General features: G+C 33.2%; 1 protein-coding gene across 3 annotated transcripts in view; it reads right to left on the reverse strand.

The window, feature by feature from the left end:
• Positions 1–27,836, reverse strand: part of SLC4A10 (solute carrier family 4 member 10) — a 216,334-nt gene that overhangs the window by 107,063 nt on the left and 81,435 nt on the right. The window contains exons 5-8 of one of the 3 annotated variants that reach the window (XM_024735939.1): positions 22,427–22,587; positions 15,273–15,461; positions 5,315–5,406; positions 4,243–4,332 (exon numbers count right to left, since the gene is read on the reverse strand). In XM_024735939.1, coding sequence (XP_024591707.1) covers positions 4,243–4,332; positions 5,315–5,406; positions 15,273–15,461; positions 22,427–22,587 — 532 coding nt within the window. Of the gene's footprint in view, positions 1–4,242; positions 4,333–5,314; positions 5,407–15,272; positions 15,462–22,426; positions 22,588–27,836 lie in introns of those variants that run through there. The other 2 variants (XM_024735940.1, XM_024735941.1) reach the window with 2 other exon arrangements.

Raw genomic sequence — 27,836 nt, forward strand, 5'->3', positions numbered from 1 at the left:
TTGTTGAATTTCTGATATGAAATGTCTGTGACTGAAATGAATGCACACAAAACAAAAGTATCATTAACAAAAAAGAAATGCTTGGAGTAAAGGGTGAAGTCTGAAAATGAATGTAAAATATTCTTAAGCATAAATAGCAATTTTCATACAGAGAGCCTCAGTGAAAACCAAGCAGTGATTTTAAAGTCAATTTTACAAGGCCTATTTCTTGTTTCTAATTCATTTGAGTTGCTTTTAATGGAAACCTGTTTGCAGGGAGAATAATAGTTTAACTGCTGTAATAATTGTTTTTATGCTCTCATGTTAATGAAATGGGGACCACAGATCAAAGTGGGAAGAGGAGAGACAGAGACAGAGAGAAGGAAACGAAGGAGAAGGAGAAAGAAGGAGAGAGAGGGGGCTGAGGGGACGAGGAGGAAGTGGAGGGGAAGGGAGAGGAAAATTAACAGGAGGAAGAAGAGGAGAGAGGGAGAGAGAGAAGAGCTCTGGCAAATACCATGAGGCCAACAAGACCTTTTTTTGGGTCAGGTATTTCTTCTGCAAATTTAATGATTTGAGAATATTTTTTCCCAGCAGTTTAAAACGAAAGAAAAATTAAAACTTTTAGGAGGAATACCTTAGGATGTCCATAGCCAGACTTTAGTGACTACATTAAATTTGTTGTTTTCTGAAATCAAGACCACAGCACAGCTATTTAGAAGGTTTATAACTACTTAATTTTCTGTAAGATAAGGGAGCCATAAAACATGTAACCCATTATATGAAGTATACATTTTATCAAAAGGATTAAATATAAAAATAATCCACAGTACTTCACTAAAAATATCAAATAGAAGCAATGTTCTATTTAAAGAAAAAGAAAAAGATTATAAATTCCAAAATTTTTAACCTAAAAATTTGCTTCCAAATACAAATTTGTAAGCTCGTAGTACCTAAACACTATTAGCCCTGTGAGAAAAACATAATAAAGACTTATGGAGATAAGTCTCTCAGAGCCTCAAAAAGTAAACTATTAAGTTTTCCCCCCCAATAGAAATAACAATTATACAATGTTAATACACTGGAACAAAATTTAAAATGAGAAAATAGCTTATTAAGAAAATAGATAATTGATAATCAGTGTGAGTCATATTGGTAACACTTGTCATAACTCTAATGAGAAGTTTAAGTTCAACCTGGAAAACTTTCTGTGAATTCATTTATTTCTTGACAAATGCCATAGCCTTAACTATTAGCGTCTGTACCTCAGGCAGGTGGCAATTATACACATGACTGCTTTAAGATTCAATTTAATTAAATCAAGGAGTACCAGTATGCTAAAATAGCTTAATTTTATAAAAGAAAATACATGGCCCTTACATATTATTTTTTGCATTATACAATACCTAATATATCATTGATTGATATCTGTTACTGAAAAAATGCATTAAATATACTGAATTTAATTTCAGGATTAGCAAATTTACCTCGATTTAAAATGTAATAAATTATAGTTAAATAATATATATCTAGAGTAGTCATTATATTATACTCATTACATTATATTATTCTTGGAGTAGTCATATATTTGGGGGTAATAGATTATATAACATATTATCTAATTATATTATTATATTATACAAATATATTATATTATTCCTGGGATAGCCCTGTATATTTGTATTTGTGTTAACATACGATTCATAAAGAACCTTATTTGGCAACCTAACTTTTAATATAACAAAAGATCACATTTAAGGACCACAGTTTAATCTTTTATAAAACTACAAATATCAAAAACAGCTCTGAGGAATTAGGTTGACCTACGGCCTTAAGACAGTCTTCAGGTGGACTCAAATACGGAATAAACATAAGGAAATTTTTCTGGTCCTCTGAACAGAATCTTGAAGAAATCAAGCTATACTCTTATGGATCTGGATTTATACTCATGCTTCTGGGGTCTCCAGACCTTTATGCTAAGAAGGAAAAGATGCTTTATTCTGGTTATTTGATACTTAAGTTGTGGATGAGAAACAATTATATCTCTAGGGAACAAGTTTAGACAGAAGATCATGGTGGAACTGGAAGTGTCTGGACAAGCTACACACTGAGATGTGAAAGAAATACAGATGGGTCTTTAGGGAGAAAGCTTAAGTCTTAAGCTCATTATAGAAAGTACAAGAAAAGTAATAGAAATTCCCTGGGGAGAAATGGTCTTGTGACACTAACCAACCAGTGATCTTGAGCAGCTCTCTTAATCTGGGATTCAGCTTTCTCACTTTCTAAATGAGATTTCTAAGGTTTCCTACAATTCTAGGATTTAATAATGCAACTCTTCATATTTCACATACTAAAGATTGATGCAGAAGAGAGTTCTTTCTACACAGAAAATAATGTGGAAGTTTCTTTAAGTCATTTGAAATAAAAGAAATCGCCAACATTTGGGAAATAATAAAATAGCCATCTTCTACCTGTCAGTTTAAAAACATAACACATCTGCTTTTCAAAAGCATTATAGGAATCAAAAAACCTGACAGGGCTTCCCTGGTGGTGCAGTAGTTGAGAGTCCGCCTGCCGATGCAGGGGATATGGGTTCGTGCCCCGGTCCGGGAAGATCCCACATGCCACGGAGTGGCTGGGCCCGTGAGCCATGGCCACTGAGCCTGCGCGTCCGGAGCCTGTGCTCCGCAACGGGAGAGGCCACAACAGTGAGAGGCCCGCATACCACAAAAAAACCCCAAAAAAACCTGACAGTTCAGATCATGTTTTCAAACATTCCTTAAACGAATAAGTTTGATGGGCCTAACCACTGGAAGGGTTAAAAATATATAGTTTGAAGGTAGACAGAACATAGGATCAAGTTACATGAAATGAAAAAGGACTTTTTTCCCTTAACATCCCAAAATTCTACTGGGGTTTGGAATCTACATAGTAAAACTTAAAATATTTAAATAAACAAAGTAATCTGTAGACTAACTGATAGATTCACTTTGATAAATTTACTACCAAACTGAAATCATTAGGCTCAAAAACCTTAACTCATGTACCTGCAAAATCTGGCACTAAAATTTGTTTCCATAATGATGCATTACATTTGCTCTTTCCAAGTCCTACTACTCTGTCCTTCCAGGTTATAAGGTAAGAAGTATTACTTTGTTTTTCAAAAAAAACCCCAAAAAATCCAGAGCTGAAGGCTTAAATTATTTTGAACCTCATAGGATTCACTCAACATGTACATCCCAAACACTGTTCAAGGCACTGGAGATCCAGTGGGGGCCAAAACATATTAAATTCTGGTCTAGTGTTTACTTCTGACACTGCTGTTCCCACTGATATCAACAACAACAACAATAATAATAGTAGCCACATTTTATTGAACACCTGCTATAAGCCCAACACTCTGCCAGGCTCTCTATATTCTCTCACTTAATCTTCCCCCCAAAATTATAAATAGATATTATTCTTATTTTACAAATGAGAAAGATGGAGTCAGAGAACTCCTCCAAGATTAGATAGCTTATAAATGCTAGAGTTAGGATCCCATGCTCCTTCTCAAAAGCATGTTCTTTGCAATGTGCCATGCTATGGACAGGAGACTAAGAAATATAGATGGCTGGCACTGAGTAGAGGCTGTAGAAGTTTAACTTTCTCATTAAAATCTGGAGCAGTCCAGTGATTTGAAATGCAACAAGAAAGAAAAGGATTAAAGAAAAGAAGACCTATTTTTCACTCTTCTATAGTTCAAATTGTTCTAGGAGCCCTGAAAATAAGACTACTGTCTCCAATTGGCTATATTCATTTTCTTTCAAATGTACTGAAGCATTTTTGAAGGCTGCAAAACTAGGTCAGACAACTAAAAGCAAAATGATATTGAGATATAAAATTCAGTGTCAAAGGGTTATATCCTTTAAAAAAAGGTAAAAGCTAATTATTTGAAAGGATGGGATTTATTATCACTGTTTTTGAGAATGTTCACTGTGCTCTTGTTATACTGTTAATGCCTGCACAAATAAGTAAGAAACTTCTTATGTCATTGCTTTTAAGATCCTATTTCAAATGAAGAACATCAGAAAATAAATGTATGGCAGTTTGCGACAATTTTATTCCAACTTGCAGATGAATGAAGATGTAATGCTTTAAAAAGATATTTTTTGGAGAGGAAATGGAATACATTTGAACTGGCTTAATATTTGAATCACATGCCTCCATACAGTGAGATGAGCTTTGAACCACTGTAGAAACAGAGCCCGAGTGTGCCCTCACCTCTCTCTCTTGCTGGTGTGGAGGTCCTTTTTCATGCCTTTGTTTCATCCCACATGGACTAGCATGCCCCTTTTGTTGGCCTCCCAGCCCCTGCACGCATAATTAACAGACTTAAGCTGGTACACCATGCTCCCACAGAGACTCCACCAGGCACCAGAGGGAGAGCATGCACAGGACTGGACCTAGACCATTTTGGCACTGGCAGAGGGATTCTGAAACAGCAGCAAGGAGCTGATCGCTATTAATCTTTTCAGAAGCTTGATGCAGGCAACTTCCTATACACTGCCTCCCATTCCCACCTCCTCCCACTGTTACAATCCTTGGGAGTGCTAAGGACCTTGTGAAAAACAAATTACTGGGAGTGATTACTGTTTCAGCCACTCAGACAAAGAAAGGTGTTGACTCTATTTTTGGTCAATATTAAAACTCTTCTTTTCTGATCAAGTGTTAGCTTGCTACTGCCTGCAATAGCACATATAGGATGTCAGGAATTTGCTGAGAAAAGCACATTATTTTCACATGCATTATTTTCTTAGAATACATTCAAATAAATGATTTCATCTGAATTGTCTCCAATTAGATGGATCCCTCAACAGTCAGTCTTTATTATGTTTTTATTCAAAACTCTGCTCAGTCTTACTATGTTCTAGTGTTTCTTAATACTAATGCCTTTCTCTGAATCACGACAGTGAAGCCTTAAGTTACATGATTTGCTTTTCCACAAATAGAGGAAAAATTATTTTGAAAAAAAAAAACTAGCAAAAGTTTTAAACAATAAATTTCTGTTAAATTCTCTGTGAAGTACAGTTATCTTTTTTACTGGAAGAGATGCATCACACCAAGTGGCTGAAACCTGAAGACTATGCATAAAACTTACACGTTTGGTTTTGTGAATAGGCAGAACATTGCATGTGAACTTAAATGCTAACATTATCTGTAACAATATCAAGCTTTGGATAAGAAACAAAACAAATGTGCATGCAAAAAAAATTGTGTCAACACCTCTTAAAATGGTTGATAATTTCTAGTAATAACTCAGAGGCTTCCTTAAATGAGACGGAGAAAAGCTTACCTTGCTAAAGTCAACAGTGCTGTTTTCCCTGCTCACATCATTCTTATTCTCAACACAGGCTGGAGCCGACTGAGGAGAAACAACCTGACCTGCTAAAAGAGATTGTTATTACAGAACACAAACAATTACTTACATAATTCTAGACATATTGAGTGAAATATGAATTAAACTAAACCAGCATAGGTTTCTTAATGAAGTAAGCATGAAGGGTCAATATAAATAGATACATATAAATACAAATATTCTTATTTATCAGTTACAGATAGAAACGGGAGAATTCAGTCAAGAAAATGTAAACCAATTCTCAGATTAAGACTCTATAACTAAATAGTTATTCTTTACGAAGAAAGAACATCTACAAAAAGATTTTAATCTAATCATGGGTTTGAAACATCAGTGATTTCTAAATTTTATCCAAAACTATTGGGATATATATGTATATGTATATGCATATGTGTATATATGACAAGATAGACAACTCTTATGACTTAAGCTCAGACTAAAGAATTTTAAATGTAATGTTGTTTTTGTTTGTTTCTTTGTTTTTGCGGTACGCAGGCCTCTCACTGCTGTGGCCTCTCCCGTTGTGGAGCACAGGCTCGGGACGCGCAGGCTCAGCAGCCATGGCTCACGGGCCCAGCCGCTCTGCGGCACGTGGGATCTTCCCGGACCGGGGCACGAACCCGTGTCCACTGCATCGGCAGGCGGACTCTCAACCACTGCGCCACCAGGGAAGCCCAAATGTAATGTTGTTTTTTAAAGGGCGAATATTTATGTGAAAAGTACATAGCATATTTATAGCTTCTACTGCATCTGAAGAAACAAACCAAAGAGAAAAAATTCTTTGGCAACAACTTTTAGAGATTTCTATATGAGAGGTTTAGTTAGAAATACCTTTGCCTCATATACTATGAATACTGTGAATATGATATTATGCTTCTCACTATTCAATTGTGTAAGCATACTGATATTGGTCTGCATGACAAGAGATCAATAAATTTGAATTGTATTTGTTTTCCATTAACACTAACCAGCAACTTAATTATTTTGTAGCCTTTTCCCCATTATAAGAAAGATTATGATATTAGTTAAGTGGACAGTACAGCTGAGAATGTGACAACAGCTAACCAAGTAAATTACATTCCATTATTCACTAAATATGAAACAGTCTTTTCAATCACAGCTTATATGAAATCTGTCCATATTTAGCAACTAACGATGCTTGCTTAATTTCACATGTATCTCTCTTTTCCCTAACCTCTCTCCAACCTCACTTGTTACTTTTACTGTGATACAAGTAATGACAACCCAGCTTTGAAGTCTTGACCATATTTTATAACCATAACTCAGTGACTCAAAAATACTGTTCTTATTCTCATTTGTCTTAGATGGGAATATTTACTCTTCTCTCTGCCTAGCTCTTCCCTCTACCTGCCTAAATCCCAACTTTATTCCAAGTTTACCTTTAGTTTCATCTTCTCCAATTACTGAATTTCTCTAAACTGCTAGTGTATATACAAATACCTCTTCTTTAAATTCTCTTGAAATCCACTTATTCTTTGTTAACTAGAATTTAAGTGTGACTTAAAACACTGATAATTTACTTTCAAATATTACTATAATTTGGCTTTTTGAACTATTAAGCCTCTCAGGCAGGGGTCATTTATTAATAGGTACAATTTTTTATGGTTTAAAATTGTTATATTGCCAGAGAGTCATGGGCTTAAGATTCTTCTAAACTTTAAATATTTCATAGCTTTCACTAAACAAAGTAAAGTAATACATTTGGTGAAGATTTTTCAAATGATTTAAAAAGCAAATTCACCTTAAACCATGTACACAAATTCTTTTTTTGTTTTTTTTTAGGATATTCTGCTCTTTTGTGACCTATAGGGGAGATGTCTTACCCTAGACTATGAGAGGGAGTTCAGTTCAGTAGAATTGATCATTGACCCTACATGATACAGCACTTCTATAAATGACATAGATTTAGAACATAAAAATCTGAGAGTAACACAATCCTAAACAATTTCTAAAGTGACACATCTATCAACATAAAGTATAATTTTGTAAGTATATAAAAGTTATACTTTTTTAACATCTTTATTGGAGTATAATTGCAACACAAATTCTGATTACAGTGAATTCCAAAAAAATATATTAACTTTAGAGAAGTGACAGACTTAAGCTGCACCAGTTATTTTCATTCTCCCATTTCTAACTGCAGCGTGCAGCTATGACTGTGAACTGTTCATTAGCAGCCATTTAATATCATTCTCAAAATAATAACTGTAGTTTAAAAAAAAACCTTTTACATAATGCATTTGTGCTACTAACAGATGTCTTCAATCACCAGTTTCACATCATTTCTCCATATTTTCATGAGTTAGAACATTAGATATATTTAAACCTAAATTTACTGAATGTTCTGCAAAATTGAACAGTGACATTCAAGGCATGGCTAAATTAAATAAACATATATCTGCTTTCTTATAATAACTTATTTCATGTGATATAAAACTACATGGAAGAACAATTATCTAACTCAATCAGCAAACATACAAAAATAGTCAACCCAGTACAAATTCATCAACTTAGAAGAGATTTCAATGGATAGAAAATATGCTGTAACTTAAGATTTGAAGAAATTGGATAGCCTATGTTTTCATATATATACTTTAAAAGCAGAATATTTCATAAATTACCTTCAGCTCATGAGATATGTTTAAAACATTGGCACTTGTATTTCCTCTGGTAAGTATTAATATATTTGAGATTTATTGTTCAATGCTATTCTTCTGAAAATTTTACAAAATATTACCTCATAAAGTTGATAATCAGGAAGGGATTTGAAAAATATTTTCTATGACTATTTTAAGTGATATGGATAATGACCTAGTGGAGAGTATTTAACTAGCAGGAGATATACGAGATGACAGAAATTTCCCTGCTAGTTCTAGATTTTAGGTATGTGCATAGAATGTATGCTACTGCAGGAAAAAAGCATAAAAACTACCAGCCTATGACAAAGGAATATAAACCACAAGTTTGATATCTTTTTTATTTCAGAGATAATAGCTAAATATTAGTAAATATTAGTAAATACATTTAATCTCATCAAAGTTTAAAAAGTACTCCAAATCTTATTTCTCAATGTGTATGTTAATTTGTTAAAATGAAACAACACATTAAATGTGTATACTTTCAAGGCAGTAACTGAAAACCTGAAAAATGCATAGGTATTATTATTTAAAAATTAAACTGAGAGGTTTGGTTTGGGTTATTTTGAATAACTTGAAGCCTTTAAACAAAGCTTAAAATTTTATTTGCTTCATCTACCTACCTACCTACCTATCCATCTAAAGCCTGAGCATGAATTATAGTCTAACTACTGGAAATTTCATAAATTAAATAATTTTTATAATTCTGTTATCAACTATAATCTTTTTCTGTCTAAACACTTAGATTTCTTTAGTTTAGTCCAGTTATCACTGCCTTTCAGAAGAAGGTGATGGGCTTAGATTTCAAAATGACTTTCATTAACTCAAATACTATTACATAAGAAGAATCAGTAAATTTAGGGTTTGAAAGGGCATCTCTTATTTTCTCATTGATATCTAAAACAATACTAGTCCACAGAAGACAATTTTCAGGTACAGGACTTTACATTCAGCCAGAAAGTGAATATGTGTCCTAAAAGGATAACAAAGAATTTGCTAGGATTTTCCCCCCTCCAAGACAAAATAGTATAAAGTTAGGATTTAGAATTCCCATATATGTGTGGAAGTTTTATGAATGCTATTTTTTATGATAATTTTTCTCATCAATATGCCACAATGCTTTTGAACATACATATTTTTGCCTATTTCTTTATATTACCTTCACTATGCCCACTCATCACTGTCCGAACTAATATATTCCATAAGTAAATGTCATCACAATTTTTAATCACATCTGTTAATATCTAAATAACTTTGAGAAATTAAGATGATTATCCAAAAAGAGACATTTATTAACTTAAAACTTTATTATATTCAGGGTAAATTATTCAAAAACTAATGAAAATTGGACACTATTATTATTAATTGAGACATGTTCATGACTCTTTGAATGTAAACATTTGAGAAACCTAACATCATCCTTATATATTTACCATATATTTTAATTTTTCCAACCTTTTAAACTCAAAGAGTTCACCATCTTAAATCCAAAATTCCAATATTTGTTATACATCTTATCAATTAAAGTGCATATTATATAGTATTCATATCAGCAACTGCTTGAGTGAATTTTCCTTTGAGTCATGAATTCATTTTTTCCTCTGGACCTCCATGTAGGGATCATATATAAGTTAGATAAAAAGTTATTATAGGCCATGTACTTTTCCAAGGCAAATCATAAAAGATTTGGGCAAGCACAGGAGAAAACTGAGAGTAATTCAAGCAATCTCTAACTAGAAAATGGAAGCTCTGCTTTTCCGCTTGTTACACAAAAACTTTTTCACCAAGTCCACTGCGAAACTGGCAGAGTCATTTTCCTCATCATAAAGTTAGGGGGAGAGCATGAGACTATGTCAGAATTACTGTTTTCCACTTTAAGTAGTGTCAGTATCATTAAAGCATCTCAGTATTGAAAGACAACCATAAATATGTTCTCAAAAAATGTATTAAAATTACATTAATTCAAGTCCTTACTTACAGTTTTCTTCCTTTTTAAATAAATTACATATATAAGTATTATAAAACAGCAGCTTTTAAATTTCTATTTAGCCAAATTCAAATCAATAGGAGAATAAGATACCACTGAAGCATATCAGTATTTGCTACTGCTTAATCCACTGAAAATCATGTGTAATAGAAGGAAACTGGGATGAAGACATGGAGGTACATTACTATTAACCTAGAGACCAAGCTGGTTTACACTACCTCAGAAACCTTCAACGCATTTAGAGTACCCAAAGGGTAGGAGATGAGGGAGGTACAGAGATGAGATGAGCCTGTTAGAGACAGACACAAGACAGAGCAAAATAAAGAAATATAAAAATGAATGACAAAGTTACATACATGTGTAACAATACATTTATTCATGGGAATAGAAAACAAGAAGAAAGAAAGGCTAAATATTTAGAAAACGTTGATTAGGTCAGCTATACTTCAAAAACATGAAAGTATGCACACAATTAAAGTTGGAGAAAAACTGGTATGCCTGAAAATAATTAATGTAAGATAAGAAATAACAAATTTAAACACATCATACTAGAAATATTTTTGCTGTTAAGACTTAGTCTTGAGATTCCAAAACTCAGTAGCAACAATACAGTCTCTCAACAGACCCACCAGCTGTGTCAACAATGTCATCCTGATTTTTTTTTGGAACAATGGAAAACACCTTTATTATATACTGTTTAATTCTATCATCTACATGAGTTTTTAAATGTTTTCTTTCAAGTAATTCTAAGAATTATTATTTGAGCTTTCTTTTCTTCGAGATAAAACATTATAAGGAATACTTTTTAAACTCTTGATATCTTATTTATGAGACCACAGTATTTAAAAAATAAGACAGCATATAAATATCTAAACACGCATAAAACATTGTACATCTGAAAATAAAAAAGTACCGCATTTGTAAAAAGACGCAATTATAAAACTGATTTGCAAAAGCCATAAATAAAAATCATTCACAATACAGAAGTGTACATTACTTTAAGGGCTAAAATCTATGCAGGCCTAAAGAGTCAAGTCATCCCATCCTTCCAAATCTAAATGTTCTCCAGTAACCTGTAGTTTTGAAAGTAAGTCAGAGACCTTCTGCTCTGTAACTCCTTTTAAGATCCTAAATAAAAGGGACAACTGGAAAGTACTCAGAATAGGTGAGAGAAAAGATATGTGAAGGAAAAGAAATAGAGTTAGAATTATTACTAAAAGAAACAGTGGAATGAAGACACCCTACACCTAAGGAAACTGAGTCTTAAGTTATTTATTTGAATGTAAAGGTTATCAAAAGTATAATAATATTTTAGAATAGACTTGTAAGCCAAAGTCTCAAATAAAATTGAATGTATGACCTAAATGATGAATACAAATACTGGTATATCTTGCTTTCTAGATCATTAAAAACAAAAGTCTTATTTTTATTTTAGAAAGTCCTTCTAGTTTCAAGAAATTATTCAAATATTCTTGATATATTTAAGTAGTTTCCACAACATCCTTTTCAGAGTTCTAATGTTAAAGAAGATATGATTTTTCTATTATTTTTTTGCTGTTGCTTTGCCAAATGTAGCTATCACTTTTTATTGAAACATCAGAATCAGACACTTAATTCTCACAGTTTTGATGCTTAATGAAACGTGAAAGCTAAACACAGCATGGTGGCATTAAAAACGCCTGGTGAATCCATAGCATCTGGCATCTTAGCCCTTAAGAGAATGTGCAGTACACCAAGAAAAAAATTATACAAAGTAGTTAAGCTAGCGTATTTGGAGGAGTGATTGACAAATTATCACAAAGCACTAAAAATGTAATGAACAAAATAGTGCAGATGGAGGAGAGAAGCAAGAAAATCACTATCTTGTAAATCTAATCTATAAAATGGGAAAGAACCCCATTTGGTCTTCAGATTGAAATATCTGAATGTTTAACCCTTGGGACTACTACCAAGGTAGCATGTTCAAGGAACAGGTCAACTAAGGCAGTAGAAACTTTATTCTATATGACTCTTTTAGAGTTCTGTATATAAGCATCAGTTTGTTTTCTGAGGGAATTTCAATGGTTTCATTTCTAAAGTAAAAGGTATATTAAACAAGAGGGGGTTTATTTCCATCCCTATGCTTGGCAAGGAAAATGTTTTCTGTTTTCAAGTCTCTAGAAGATACTCACTCTATTTAATTCCTAATCTATAATCTTAATTTTAAAACAGGTCAGTTTTTGCCTGATATACTCTACTGAAGAGTTTCTTTTTTTAATAATGAGAATATTATTTTTACCATTTTGGATGTATTGAAATCCTTCTGTATCTCTCTGTACTACTGCACAAAAAGATTAAATCTCTACTGCATATTTTGAAGCAGAATGTCAAATCTATATTTACAGCTATGAATTTTGATTTGTTTGTTTATCTAGAGTTTATCAGTTGTTAGAGTTCATAAGTAGATTGAGAACCTTAGTAATAAAGGTCTTTCACACTTCTTTTCACTTCTGGATAGGAGATTTATTTCTAAATTGGTGAAGTCTATTCACATTTTCAGAATTCTTAACACACATAATTATGCAAAGTGTTTGAGGAAGCAAAACAGAGTCACAAGGAGGTGTTATAAGCCCAGGCTTAGGAAACCACTTCTACAATACTTAATTGGATATATGAATCTTATTAGAAATGTTTCCAAGTTTTTATTACCTTAATGTATGCCTCAAAAGGATCTGTATGTGTTCAGATAAAGGCTGATTGTACAGATGGTGACAGAATCATTTCAGAACTACTCATATTCTAGTTTTCAGAAAAACGAAGCAATTGCCTGAATAAGACAAAAAGTAGGCTCTCAGAAAAACTCTGGGGACTTCCCTGGTAGTGCAGTGGTTAAGAATCTGTCTGCCAATGCAGGGGACACGGGTTCAAGCCCTGGTCCGGGAAGATCCCACATGCCGCGGAACAGCTAAGCCCCTGCACCACAACTACTGAGCCTGCGCTCTAGAGCCCGCAAGCCACAACTACTGAGCCTTCGTGCCACGACTACTGAGGCCCGCATGCCTAGAGCCCATGCTCTGCAACAAGAGAAGCCACTGCGATGAGAAGCACGTGCACCGCAAGGAAGAGTAGCCCCCACTCATGGCAACTAGAGAAAGCCCGCGTGCAGCAACGAAGACCCAGTGCGGCCAAAAATAAATTAAATAAATAAATTAAAAAAAAAAAAAAGAAAACCTCTGTATGTATATGTATCTATATGTGGACTTTACGATTTAAAGCTATAATTCTGTCACCTCTTCTTATGTTTAATGAAAGTTTAGAGCTGTAACAAACAGTGTGTCCAGGTCTACATGACATTACAAAAAATAATTCATCCAGTGAATTCAGTACCCTCTTCCCTCCAAAAACATAATGCAATAAAATCATCTGATAGTAAATGTTATCCCCAGTGAAGTTTGAGATATACAGCTAGTTCACAACCCAAAATCCTTGCATCTTTGAATAAACACATAACATTCTCATAGACATATTTTATGGTCTGATTTCCAGTAAAGGTAAATGAAATAAAGGCAGAAGTTTATTTTTATAAAATGTGCTTGCATTCATAGAGATTTAGTTAATGAGAATATTTTAATAAGTTGTTTAGAATCACATAGACATAAGTCCATAGTCAAAATTCGTAAATATCTTAATCTGTTTTCTTAATATCATCATATCAAATACATGCTAGTATTTAAGCATAATAAAAGTACTATATTTATAATAAGTTTCAGAATATAAAAGCTTCATTTTATCATTTTCATATATAACATATTTTAAAGCAAATTGTGATTTAGAATATGAATATATTTTAAATATATGATGTAATTCAAAGCAAGTTATAAATCCTCAGAATATCCAGTGGGATCTACAAATACAAGTTGGTATATACTGTAAAGCACTCATAACACTTTTATTGAACTTAATATGTGCACAACTACAGAGTCTTCGATATAACAACGATTTACACATTCAGTCATTGAAGGTTTTTTAAAAAAATCAAATGAGTATTTCAAAAATTATTTAGAACTAGTTCTGAGACAACAGTACATCTAACCATCATTATTGATTTATTAAAGTATTTATTCTACTTGTGTATATTTGATTCAGTAGTATGAAAACTGGTAAAAATTCCCATTAAAGCAGAATCTGAAAAAAACCTCATTTTCATGCATTTGTATATAAAGCATCTCTGAAGCTTTTGAAAATAGGAGTGAAATTACATAAAGTCCATGCTGTCAATACACATGCTTAGTCTATTTGTGGAAATCGGAGTCTTTCTAGTAAAACATTTGAAATTACTTTTCATTAATTTGTATCCTTTAAAACTGGGAACTTTTATAGCTAGCGGAAGTATAACCAATTCATATCATCCTTATGATAACTTCATTTTCCTTCATAAGACTGATGGAAAGGATGAATGATAAGAGATTTCTAAGCAATTTCCTTAATGTCAAAGATGAAGGGTCAAATGGATGCAGAGAACAAAATACAGAAGAAAGGATAAAACAATTAGAAACACTGTTTTTGCTTCATGATTGCCAAGAAGTAAGTCATGAATGACTGCTAGAAAACAATGGTTGTTTTCTATCAATTCCTATCAATGGTTGTTTACTATCAAATGATAGTGGCTCATCTATGTTGGTGAGCCAAGATGGTAAGTGCGGACGCTCCATGGACATTGATGGTGTAGTACTGCAAAGAGCGACGAGCCCATGAACTAGAAATCAGGCTTAATATAAGTAGAGACACAAGTAATGCACTAGCTGCTCTTTTCAACTGTAATCTAGAAAGGGATTTGTTGACCATGAGCAACATGAAGCCAATATCTTTTTTTCCACAATCACTAAATGTTGATCATTATTCATTTTAACTAAAAGACCTTACGTCAAAGCATTGCATTACATTCTCAAGCTGTGAGACAAAGACTAGAGCCTTATTTGTGATGCAATTGACACTCAGTTTATGTTTGCTACATTTGAGTGTATAACTTCTTATTAGATAAAATTTCCCTTGCATTCTTTCATGAGCCTTTCAGGAAACTTTAAATCTTTGTTAATAAAATTTCTACAGTTTGATGCCTGATAATAAAACAATACATGAATATGAAAAGAAACAATTCTACCACAACAATCTGAATTTCAATAGATCATTTTCAAGTAAAACATATTTTAAAGGACTTTGATATTTCAGACAACTACAATAAACGATAAGAGTACAATAAAGAAATATTTACCATTTTTATCCATGGAATTTGGTTCTGATTGTTTCTTGCCAATATCAGCAAAGGAGCGAACAATGGGAATCCTATTGGTGAGTTTTTTCTGATTCTGGTGGTGATGCTGTTTCATCAGTGCCTCATGGACCCTGTGGCGTACATCATCATTGAGCTGACCTGAGCTCACTTGTTGATCAAGGACCATATCTGAAGAGTGAAGGTAGAAAGAAAATGAGCACAGCTTTCCTGTAATGTTCCAGTAGTGAACCACTGAGTCCAAATATGCATACCCTAGATAATATTATTCCTCTTAAAATAGGAATGAATTCCTTTAAAAAATCTCTAAGTATGGTCTTAGAAACAGAAGTTTGTCTTTCTTTGTAGAAATGCTACACAAGAAAGATTTGGGAAAATAAACCATTCATTTTTAAATATGTAATGATCTTATGGAGTTTTATTTTTCAAACAGGAATAGTTGTATCGAGAACAAAGTGCTTTATGTTCTCCATTATTCACACTGACGAGAGGGAATAGTATCAGGAGTAATATAAATATGATTAGCATGTTTAAAATTAAAATGTCTCATACATATATTTTAATATGGTTTTCCTCCCTTTTTCTAGTAGAGAATAATTTCCATGTTTCTTCCTTAAGTCCATCGGTTAAAATCTGATGCAAGGAGGCTTAGGCAACTACCTAGCTGGTTGCATTTGGAGAGTAAACAATTCTTTCACATTAATATAAAGTCAGTCCTCTCAAACCTTCCTTGATAATGTGTTTAGATTTTAGAAAACCTTCTATACCCATAAAACAAAGAATAAAAGGTGAGATTTCAGAAGGCTATAACTAAGCAGATGGATATTTACCATACGTGTCAGAAATGCCTAGAAAATGAGTAGATGAGTTCTTGGTAATACAAAGATCACCTCAATAAACCTCAGTGTAATTAATCTGCTTTCATATGATCAAATATTAACTCTATTTGATTTTCTGAGGTGCTAACTCCTTATGTAAAGCAGATTACAATGCATTGTCTCCCGCTGCCCCACACTGAAGATTTGAAAATTAGCAGAATCCTCCTTTCCAAATAATGTTTTCCTTCAGTGTGAAAAGGAAACGACTGGGGAAACAGACTTGGATCACTGTCCCACATTCCAGCTGTGTGGCCTTGTAAAGTTGAATAGTCGCAGTGTCCTTATTTCTAAGACAGAGGTAATAGCTATCTCATAACAGCATTGTTGCCAGGACATAAGGCACCTAATGCACTGATTGGAATATTGAGGCCCTCAGTAAATATTTCCCAGTACAAGATTTTCTTTGCGATTTCCTTTAAGTAGGTTATGGGCCCATGGTTTAAATTTTTTGCTGGTTTTAAATCATTTATCTGTATTTTATAATAGTGTATCAAGCAGAGGCAAAGTTGGATTTATCAATAACAGAAAACCCAAATCAAACTATCTAAAACAATAAATTTCACTGGCTTACCTAACAGAAAAATCAAAGTTAGGTTGGATTTAACTCCATTTCTCTGTGATTTTGTCAGCTTCCCCCTCCTCGAGGTGTGAGCTTTAACCTCAGGCTATTTTCCTTATGGTCATAAGGTGGGTGCCAGCAGCAACAAGGAGATACACAACTTTGTTCATATCAGAGATTCTTTGCCTTTTTGTGACTTTTTCTTAAAAGAAAAGTCCTTTTTCCCCTACCCAGGAACAATTCTAAGCTCAACTGACATAGTCCTGTCCATGCTGAGCCAATCACTGACAAAGAAGATGGGATCCCCAGCTGGCTTAGACTAATCAAGAACTGCCCTTCACTGTGAAGTCATTTCTCTAAACCAGAGGTAGACAAACCTTTTGTGTAATGGGCCAGATAATAAACATTTTAGGCTTTGCAGGCCATACAATCTCTGCCACAACTACTCAACTCCATTTTTATAGCATGAAAGTAGCCATAGATAACACGTACACAAATTACCATAATTGTGTTTCAATAAAACTTTTTATGGACACTAAAATTAGAATTTCATATAATTTTCATGTTGCAAAATATTGATTTTCTTTTTATTATTTTTCAGTCATATAAAATATAACAACCATTCTTAGCTCACATGCCTAACAAAATCAGGCAGTGGCCCTATTTTCATATAGAGCATAATTTGCCAACTTTGTTCTATCACTTGGCTGTTTACAATGGAAAGAGGTAGAATGAATGTCTGGGAGTCAGCCATAATGTCCACTATAATTACCTCCAAAGTCTCTTCCAGCTCTGAAAATGTATGATAGTATAGAATATTTAAACTTATATCTCAGTTTTTTTGAGATCAGTAGTTATAAAACCCTTGGATTAATTTGAAATAAAGGAAATGATAAATTGTCAACATACATGACTTTACACTGCAATCTTGCTAAGATGGAAAAATGTATATAAAATATGCATTATATACTTCATGATAGGAGCTGTAAAGTAGATTATTCAGACACCAAAAGGATACCATCATGCAGCAGTTTCATCTGTAAACCATGATATGTATCCCCAGTTCAATATTCTAATCGGAATAAAAATTAATCATGTAATAAAACATGCACATGGTTATAGTTTTTCATTCTTATCAAAGCACAATCTTTCCAGGCCTAAGCACTACGAAAAATAAGCCACTAGCTTCAAAGTTTTTCAGAGATAACGTCTTTATATAAAACAGTTACATAAGATAAATAGAAAAGAACACTCGTCTGCTCGTTAGTCGCAGAAATACATAGCAAACTCCTCTAAGGTATAACATGACCAAGCAATGTCTTAATGAACTGGAAAAGTTAATCAACTTGCTTAAGAATATAACTTATGCTAAGGTGAAATTTAAGTATCAAAGCGAGTGTGGTTCACTAATCATTTACATTGTGCTCTTCACCACTATAATATAAATTAGTATTAACCTTGAAAAGTAAGAAAGGATAATGGGCCATAATGGCTTTAGGCCCAGAGTCAAGACCAACAATCTCAGCAGGCTATGATGCCTAAATAATACAGTCCAGCCTGCCAAAGCTCAATGCCAGGATCTGGGTGATAAGAGAAGAAGCAAGAAGAAAAGGGATAAATTGGTCACAGTCTTCTAGCACTAAACAGGCTCCAGAAAAACTAGCAGTATTTGTGTAGAAAAACCTCAGAAAGTGAAAAAATACTTTTCATCTTAATCAGGCAATTATTTTGTCATGATCAATCCATTTGACTATTGAATGAAAGCCTCTAGAGACCATGAGATTTTACAGACTCTATATAAATCTCCGCTTCTTTAAAGATGATCGTATAATTGCTTTGTCTTAAAAATCCATTGTCTTCAAAGATGCTGGGGGAGAAGTGGGCAATAGGGGGTTCTAAATTTTACAGTTTGGTTGACACTACTAACAGAAGTGTATGTAATAAAAATGTAAATTACCATAAGAAAACTTACTTTCCAGACCAAGGATGGTAATAGCATAGGCATTAAAATATATATATATGGCTATTAACATACTCCCAAATCTTCAGATTATATTCAGTGGAGCAAACTGTGGATGTTTCCTTTGATGAAAGATTTTAAACAGCAAGAGTTGTTTTAATGAGTTGAGAACTATGATTGTTAATCTGTCCATGGTACTAACTTTGGTTTGGTTTTAATATCTTACCCTCATTGACAGCAATAGGTTAAAGTAGACACACTACAGAGGTAATATTTCCATTATTAATCTTTACAGTGCTGAATTTAAGAGATTAACATAAACCGTAAAATTTCCTATAATTTATATGAATATAATTGAGAAGCATTTTTAACACAATTAATCTCCATATCAGAATAAATCAGGATAAGAAAATATATCTGGAGAATTTTGGATTTGAAAAGTTAAGTAATATTTTGAAGGAAGAAGTTTAAATTTATTCTGAGTTCCTTAAAACATTGGGAAATAGACACTTTTAAATTAACTTTATCCAAAAGAAAATCCTACTTTAATTACACCAGAAATTCTTGACAGACCTGCCAGATACAAATGAGATTTTCTCCTGCTAAGTCTACAAAAATCTCTTTAAAGAATTATTTAAGAGTCTATTAAAAACATATCAGAACATTGATATAAAAATCCTTGACCATTCTAAAACAATATCGGGGTCATATTCCTCTACTACGAAATGTCTAGAAAACATTAAGCTGCAGAGCCTGTGCATTTGCAAAGGACTAGGGCTTAGAGCCCTTAAAGATAAACTATTATATCTAGCTTTTGCAAAACAGAAACTAGCGACTAATACATTAGCAACTGCCTAACATATAGAAAAGTATGATAAATAAGAGGTGAAGAAAAAGTTCCAAATCTTAAAGTTAATCACTATGGTCCCAAATTATCATGAAATAGAAAAAAACAAAATTTATGATTATAGATTAATCAAAAGAAATTATTCCCATCTCTGCAAGTGTTACCTGTAATGTATCACTTTCTATTTATCTGTTTATAAAATGTAGGAAATAGTCTCTTCCCTACCTCATAAGGTTTCTGTGATAATAAAATATAGTGATGGATGTGAAAATACAAAGTTAGAAGTCTTCAAAATGTAAAACATTTACTACAAACTTCGTAATACAGCTAAATTGTCACAAAGTAAAAATATCAATAAGTAAACAATAAAAATAATTACAAGCTATCAGAGAAAATTTATTAATGAGATTTTATTGAGGGCAGAAATAAATACCTTTGGATTAAATACACCAAATTAAAATTACTCAAAGAGAGAGAATCTCTTCTCATTAATGATTGAAAAGGAACCTAAGGAAACAACGATCAACACAGGTACTTGTAATCCTATTTTTCTACGTGGTGTTAACTAAACTACTGACCTTTTCTGAATGGTAGTTTACACTGTTGTACACTGAAAATGGGACATTAAAAAAGTTGGTCTACTTTGGAGGCAGAAAAATACAGACTAATTAGAAGAGAAGAAAGAATACTAAAAACCTATTTGGGATATTGAGACTTCCACTGAACTACTTTCATTTGTAAGAATAGACTTAGAAAATGTAATTTGCTTTAAAAAGCTAGATTCAACAGAGCTAACAACCTTTACATATTCTACAGAGTTGAGCTTGGGGAAGAGGGCAGGTTTAGGGAAAGGAAGCATAAGTTTAGACAACAAAACCAAGCTAAAGTGATAAACAACAGAGTTTTAGTCAAATTATAACAGGAGAATATTTCCTGGTAGAAATAAATTCCTAAAGAAAGCATTAGAAATTACATGTTTTAAGAAATTTAAAGCCTGGTAAAACTATGAAGAGAATTTTCTGAGGCTAATTTTGCCTGGTTGAGGAATTTGACAGCTTCATTACATACAGCCAATCCAAAACTCATTTGAATTAATCCATTTTCACAGGTAATGCCATCACTGACATAAGTAGCAGAAATAAACTCCTTATTTTGGGCAAGACCTTTAACCTTCTGAGTCACTTTATTTATGAAGGATAACAATAATAATGCTAAGCCCCAAGTTTGTTTTGAATATCAAAAAGATAGTTGTAGAATTACTAAAAAGAGCTTCCTGAACTGCAAAGTACTAGGAAGAACCCAGCCATTTCATTCATAATTAAAACAGAAAAATTTGTATTGGGTATCAGCAATACCCCATAATGTAAAGCTAGGGAATTGAATTGGATGGCTACTATACCAGCGTTCTCAGGAAGTTTGCTAATTTCCATGTTAGTCATTTCTTTAAGTCTTGATTTAGTGTGACCTGTTACTGTATCCTGTGTTCTTCCAAAAAGTATACTGTATTTAACTTTATATCATCGTTTAGGCTCTAGTTCTGTATTTAAAGTGTAATCTCTTTATAAGTGTTGTATGAAACTGAGGGGAGGAAAGCTCATCTTTCCTGTTTGTTTTGTGTGTGTTTTTTTTTGTTTGTGCTTAAGATTGTGAGCCAAAATATCTCTCCATGCTTACTTTTTTTTTCACACATATTGCAATGTATGTATGCCTATCAGCACCAACAGCCAGATAAATAATTTTAAAGGAATTAACAACAACCACTTCAAGCCATCTCTTTCTTCAGACAGTAGTTGTAGCGTAATAGAAGGAACATGGAGCTTAAAGTCAGAGGCCCTTAAATGGAACTGGAACCATGAAAGTTTCAGAATTTCTATTTTCTTATTGAAATATGGGAATGCACTTACTTTATGAGGTTATTCTGAAGATTAAATTAGATACATTATTTTTCGAATACAATATTTTCTCGTTTACGTGATCCAAAAACACACAGAGTGTTTTGGGTTTTTTTCCCATCTCTACAATATAATTAAGACACTGAAGTCTCTCTGAAGTCTTTCTACTCCACAAATAAATTCCACATGGAACTGCTTTTATGTTTTTCTGAACTAGGAATTTTTAAAACTGCCTGAGTCCTAGCTTTGTTTTTATTTTTAAAAATCTCCAGTAACCATTTCGTTTATACCCTTTCAAAACTCATTTCTGTGTTTTTTTTGTATTATTTTGTTTTTACTAAAATGTTTGTCTTCCAGCTGAAAAGATATAGGAGTTCTTTGCTTTTATTTGCAGAGTAACAGTAAGATGCTTCCTAAATATAACTGCTTGTGTGATATAGCCATAATAGACTTCTAGTACAAATCATTCATCCCAGACGCAAGCCATAGTTTCAATTATAAACTAATCTAAACTTCATCACTTGGCCTCCTCTGGAATTCAAGATTTTTAATTCAGTTTAAAATAAATGGCCATACCTTTCTGTTCTATCCTAAGCTAACATTTTTCCTAATTACTGAAACTTTTTCATTTGGCTATTTCATGTATTTGAATATTGAAAAAAATCAATCTCTAGCTTTATGGATTTTTCCTTCAATTTTCTAATGGTGACAGTCTAATTACATATGATGATGAAAAACAATATATGCTAAATGGAAAGCAAGGTATATAGATTCTTGTTCTAGACTTGCCACTGGCATGTTAGACCATATTTCTTTGAGATTCAACTTCTTTTATCTTAAATGAGGTGGTAAAACAAAGTTATTTTTGAGGTCTCATACACTGATCATGAGAATTACTTTCCTAAAGGTCACACGTGTATAGAATTATAAGAAAAAGGGAATTAAAAAAATCAGCTGTACCCATAAGTGTGAAATAGACTAAGGAGAAAAAAGGATGTACCTGCAATTTCTTCTAAAGTGTTGGCATGCATGTCCAGCAACACAGTTCCATTCAGAATACAACTTCTCAACTCAAACAAGCTGTGCAGTGAAAGAGTAGCCACATAAGGCTTGCTCCACCTTTCCCCTCCATCTTCCACATCTTCTTCAAACTTCAACCACCTATTCAAATAAATATTATAATTTTTTAAAATTTGTAACACGTTTTTATTTCACCACTACCCTGCTATAAAATTATTCTTAAAACAAAACACATTAAAAGAAGGCCATTCCAAGATGAAAAAAAAAGAAAGGGGGGTGAATTTTAGCCATAAGTATAAAACAAATGATTTTACTACCATAAAGACACTGATATTTATGGCAAAAATATTTCCATAGAACATGCATTGCATTCACTTTAAGAGATCTCCCTTCAGGCATTAAGTTACCTAATTTTGAATTTTTCCCAAGTTACAAATAAATATTATTATCAGCACATTGAATATTACATTGTAGATGAATGAACCTTTATCCCAACAATAAAAGGTAGAAGTATAAAGCTATTCACATTACTTCTTGGTTTCAAGGATTTCAGAAGTAAGTGAAAGCCAGCCCAAGTCATCTGGTTTATTTCATTTTAATTCCATTTAACAAACATTCTTTCTGTCATTGAAAGATATGTTTAAAACAAACAAACACTCAGGTTTTTAATTAATCTTTCTAGCACTGAAAAAATATATCAATATAAACGTTTAGTCAGTGGTCACGGAATCTGTTGTAGAACTAATAAAGAGAGTACACTACATGGAAAGATAACGGTGGTTAAAAAATGCAAAAGAAAATGAAAGAGTACTCATTTTTCTTTTAGTGGGAGGTCTTAAAACAATATTTGAATCTCTTGACAATTTTGCCCTTTGATTTTTAGGGAAGCTAGTATAATTTGGGGACTATTCCGTAGGAAAAATACTTATTAGCCCTGTTTGGATGAAATCTAGTGATTGTAGTCACTTCCTAGGGACTAAATCTATGAGAACTGAGCTCAGCCCCCATTCCCTGAGTGTTCCTGCCAGGGCCGGAGAATAGAAGAACCTTGATAACACGGTGCCAAATGGGAGACCACTGCCTTCTTGGAGTGAAATGAGTAGTACTATCTGAGATTGTTTCTAACTAAGATAAATGGAAGGGATAAAGAGAAATCGATGATTTTACTGCTCTGGCACTAGCACTAAATCTCTTATTCTTTTAGGGACTTGCTTTTTAATCTTAGTAGATAACCATATTAATTCCACCATTTCTAATGAAGCCTAGCCTAAATGCCTCTCCTCTCTCCGTCCCCCACCGTTTTCCTATTTTCTCTCCTTGTCACTTTTGCGCTAACTTCCTCTCTCCATGCAATATCACTCAAACTTCCTATCTATATGATATTTTATTGCTGTTTTGTGTAATCAAATGATACAACTCCAACTCCAACAGAGGACATCTTGTATAGTTAAGAACCAGTGTATCGGCCAGCTAAAAAACCTAAGCAAAAGGGCTAGTCAGAAAGATTTGTGTGTAGAGTTCCAAGAACGATAAAGACAGCTATGGATCTGTCCTCAGAGTTCAAGGATGAAAACGTCAGGAAGTAAAAAGGAAACTAGTAGGGAAGAACAGTTATGCCTGCCAAAAATTTACAGTCCTATGTTTATGCCTATCATAAGTTTAGAGAATGCTTGAAGGTTGAAAAAACTAATATTTAAGCACAAATCACTGACAGTATCTCTTCAAATGGTGACAATTTTATAGAGTATTTTTGTCTACACAGTTGGGAATTTTTTCATATTAGTGAATCTTAACGATTTTCAGCCCTTTACAGGGCCATAATGCATCACAGATCATAGGATGGTCATTAATACTGCTCACCAACTATAACTAGTTCTCCCTCTCTTCTTAGTAAAGAGTAGGATATCACTACCTGGCTTTCTTTTAACTGGGTGAGGCCACTGTTGACAAAGAATTGTGAGCAGAAATTCTCTGTGTCACTTCCAGACTGGAGTTTTTCATTGCTAGGATGAGACCCTCTGGAGCTCTTTTTCCGTCTGTGGCCACCAGCTATGTTCAAGATGTAGGCGGTTCTATCATCCAGAGTCTCCGAGTAACGACTAGTGCAGTGGTGCAGAGCTTCTACTGATTCATGATGGACATGTATCATGAACCATAAATAAGCCTTTGTGATTTTAAGCTTTTGAAATTACAGGATATTTTTTCTAGCATAATTTAGCCTATCCTAACTGATACAAATTTTAGCAATTCATACCAGCATCAAGTTCCTAATTAGAATTAATGGTGAGAGTGAATATACTTTTGATAAATATAATAATCTAGTATTTCTTGCCAGGTATAAAAGTAAGGACATGGTAACGTGAATGGCAATATCTCCAAGGATCAACCTCTTGACAGACATTTTGAAATGGGATAGTACTGTGGAAAGTGTATTGGACTAGTTGGGAATAAAAAGAAATCTAGGTTTGGGGCCCTACTCTATATCTAAATTGCTGTGTGACCAAGGGAAAGTCTTTCAACTTCTCTGGGCCACAGTTTTCTCATCTGTAAAATGATCAGACAAATTCAACACATTCAAAACTTGTCCAGGATCACCTAGTCACTAACCTTGTCAAACCAGATCAACTCCAACTGTTCTTGTTTTTCTCCAGAGTCTGTGCCCATTTTTTTACCATAATACAATTACTTCAGTTGGATTTATGGACTTTTTTAGCTAAGATATCTTATGCTAAAGCCTATAGTGAAAACAACAGATTTAACATTTAATTTTCCTTCTTGTCTGGAACAAATCTCAAGTTGAAAAATGTTCTGTGTTCTCTCCCTCTCATCTTATGTTATCCACAGAAGGTGTACCAAGAGAGTGGATACAACTTTTATTAAATCTTCTGTCACCTTATATACTACTCACATATGATGTGGTTTTTCAGACAAAAAGAATAAAAGAAGGGAGTCTTTACAGCATCACTTATGCTGGTGTTATTTTGACTGAAGAACCTTGTTAGATTTGAAATCTAGTTTCCAGTGTGTTGTGTGGTAAAGAAGAGTTAGGGTCATAAAAGGGTGTAATTTTGTTTGGGGGACTATAGATTTCTCTTTTCTGGAGCTCTGGTACTTTCTGTCATCTTTCTATACAGAATTGCTACTAAAATGTTTTATTTAAAATTTTCACTCAAGGAATCCTGAAAAGAGTGTTGATACATTACTAAAAAACCATATTGTTTCTTAATTACTTAAGTATAAATCTATAGACTGACCCATACAATACTATTGTTTGTAAGTTGTAATAACGCTAATAATAAATTCATTTTTAAATATCCATGGGCTTCTTGATCTATGCAAAATGATCCAACCTCTTCTTCTAAGGGGATTTATAGTTAAATTTTACTTCCAGATAACAGTGAAAATAATTAAATAAGTAAAGAAGCATCTACATCATTTTATCTTGGTTCCTTTGAAAGGGAATATTTAGATTAAGAATCTTGAGAAGATATGGGGGGGGTGTACGTGTGTTTGTGTGTGTGTAAAAACCACCACCATAATCAAGATACAAAACTGTTCCATCACCACAAATGAGCTTCCTTTATATTCCCAATCTTCACCCTGTTTCTTTCCCCAGGTAATCATTAATCTGTTCTTCATCACTATAGTTTTGTCATTTTGAGGATGTTATGTAAATAGAATCATATAGTTTGCAACTTTTTGAGCTAGACATTTTTTCACTAAAACACAATGCCCTTGAGATCCATCCAAGTTGTTGTATATATCAATAGTTTGTTCCTTTTTACTGTTGAAAAGTATTCCACTGTATGGATGTACCAAAGTTTATTTAACCATTCACCCACTGAAGGATATCTGAGTTGTTTATAGGTTTTTGCAATTACAAATGAAGCTGCTATGAACATACATGTAGAGGTTTTGTGTGAAAATAAGTTTTCATTTCTCTAGGATAAATGCCCAAGACTGTGATTGCTGAGTCATATTTACTAATAATGCATGCTTAGTTTTATAAGAAGCTATCAAACTGTTTTCTAGAGCAGTGCTACCATCTTACATTCACACCAGCAATAGCTGAGAGATCCAGTGTCTCTATATCTTCACCAGCATTTGCTATTGTGACTTTTTTTTTTACTTTATTCTATTAGGTGTGCAGTGGTATCTCATAGGGGTTTTAATTTACATTTCCCTAATGACTAATGATGTTGAACACCATTTTATGTGAACACCTTTTTTTGGCCCATTTTTCCAATTGATTTGTTTTCATACTGTTGAACATTTAGAGTTCTTTACATATTCTAGATATAATATTTTTGTCAAATATATGGTTTCCGAATATTTTCTCCGTGTCTGTAGTTTGTCTTCATCCTCTAACAGGATTTTGCACAGCAAAAAGTTTTTAATTCTGGTGAAGTCCAATTTAAGAATATTTTCTTTTCTTCTTTTATTCAAAAGATTGTGCTTTTGGTATCATGCCTAAAAACTCATCTTCTAGCCCTAGGTCCTGAAGATTTTCTCTTATGTTTTCTCCAACATTTGTATAGCTTTATGTTTTACATTTAGATTTATGATTAATTTTGAATTAATTTTTGTATACACTGTGAAGTTTAGATTGAAGTTAATATTTTTTACCTCTATGTAGATCTCTAATTGTTCCAGTACCATTTGTTGAAAAGACAATTCTTCCTTCACCTTTGTCAAAAATCAGTTAGCTGCACTTGGGTTAGTTTTTCTTAGTTCTCTATTCTGTTCCATTGAACTACTTGTCTATCTGAGAAGACATTTTAAAAACAAAAACTCCTTCCCTTAGAATAATTTCTTTCAAACTGGGGGCTTGATCTTTTAGACCAAGAATGGAGACTCTTGTGAGTTCCAAGCAGTTTGGATGGCCAAATATAAGTTATATGCATGGATGGTTTGATATAAGCATAGGTTTTATGAGTATTACAGGAGGAAACATAAGATACTTTCCATAAAAAGGAACCCACAAGTTACAAATATCAAGTTACTAAACATTTCAGGATTCAGTGTTTTATGCCAACTCCAGAATGATGCCAAAAGCTTTAAAAGATATTTAAATGAATATATTTTAAAGATACATAAGTATATCTCTCTTTTCTGTTTTTCATTCCATTTCATACTCCAAAGATAGAAATTAGCAGGTCTAAGAACACACCAAATCCTGTTTTAAGATTTGTAGTCACTGAATATACTGTCAGTTACAAAATGCCTGGTTGCAGTTAATGACCTAAAGTGCTGCAATTTATTCCAGTTTTCAAATAAACTCAGCTGACATTTGTTTGAATAGCAAACCAAAGCAAACAAGAGTCTCACAGGCATGAATGAGATGTGACGGACAATGAAAAAAAAAGAAATTGTAGGCCAACTGCATGACA

The sequence above is a fragment of the Neophocaena asiaeorientalis genome, unplaced genomic scaffold, assembly GCF_003031525.2.
Source record: "Neophocaena asiaeorientalis asiaeorientalis breed wild unplaced genomic scaffold, Neophocaena_asiaeorientalis_V1.1 scaffold72, whole genome shotgun sequence".
Classification (NCBI taxonomy): Eukaryota; Metazoa; Chordata; class Mammalia; order Artiodactyla; family Phocoenidae; genus Neophocaena; species Neophocaena asiaeorientalis.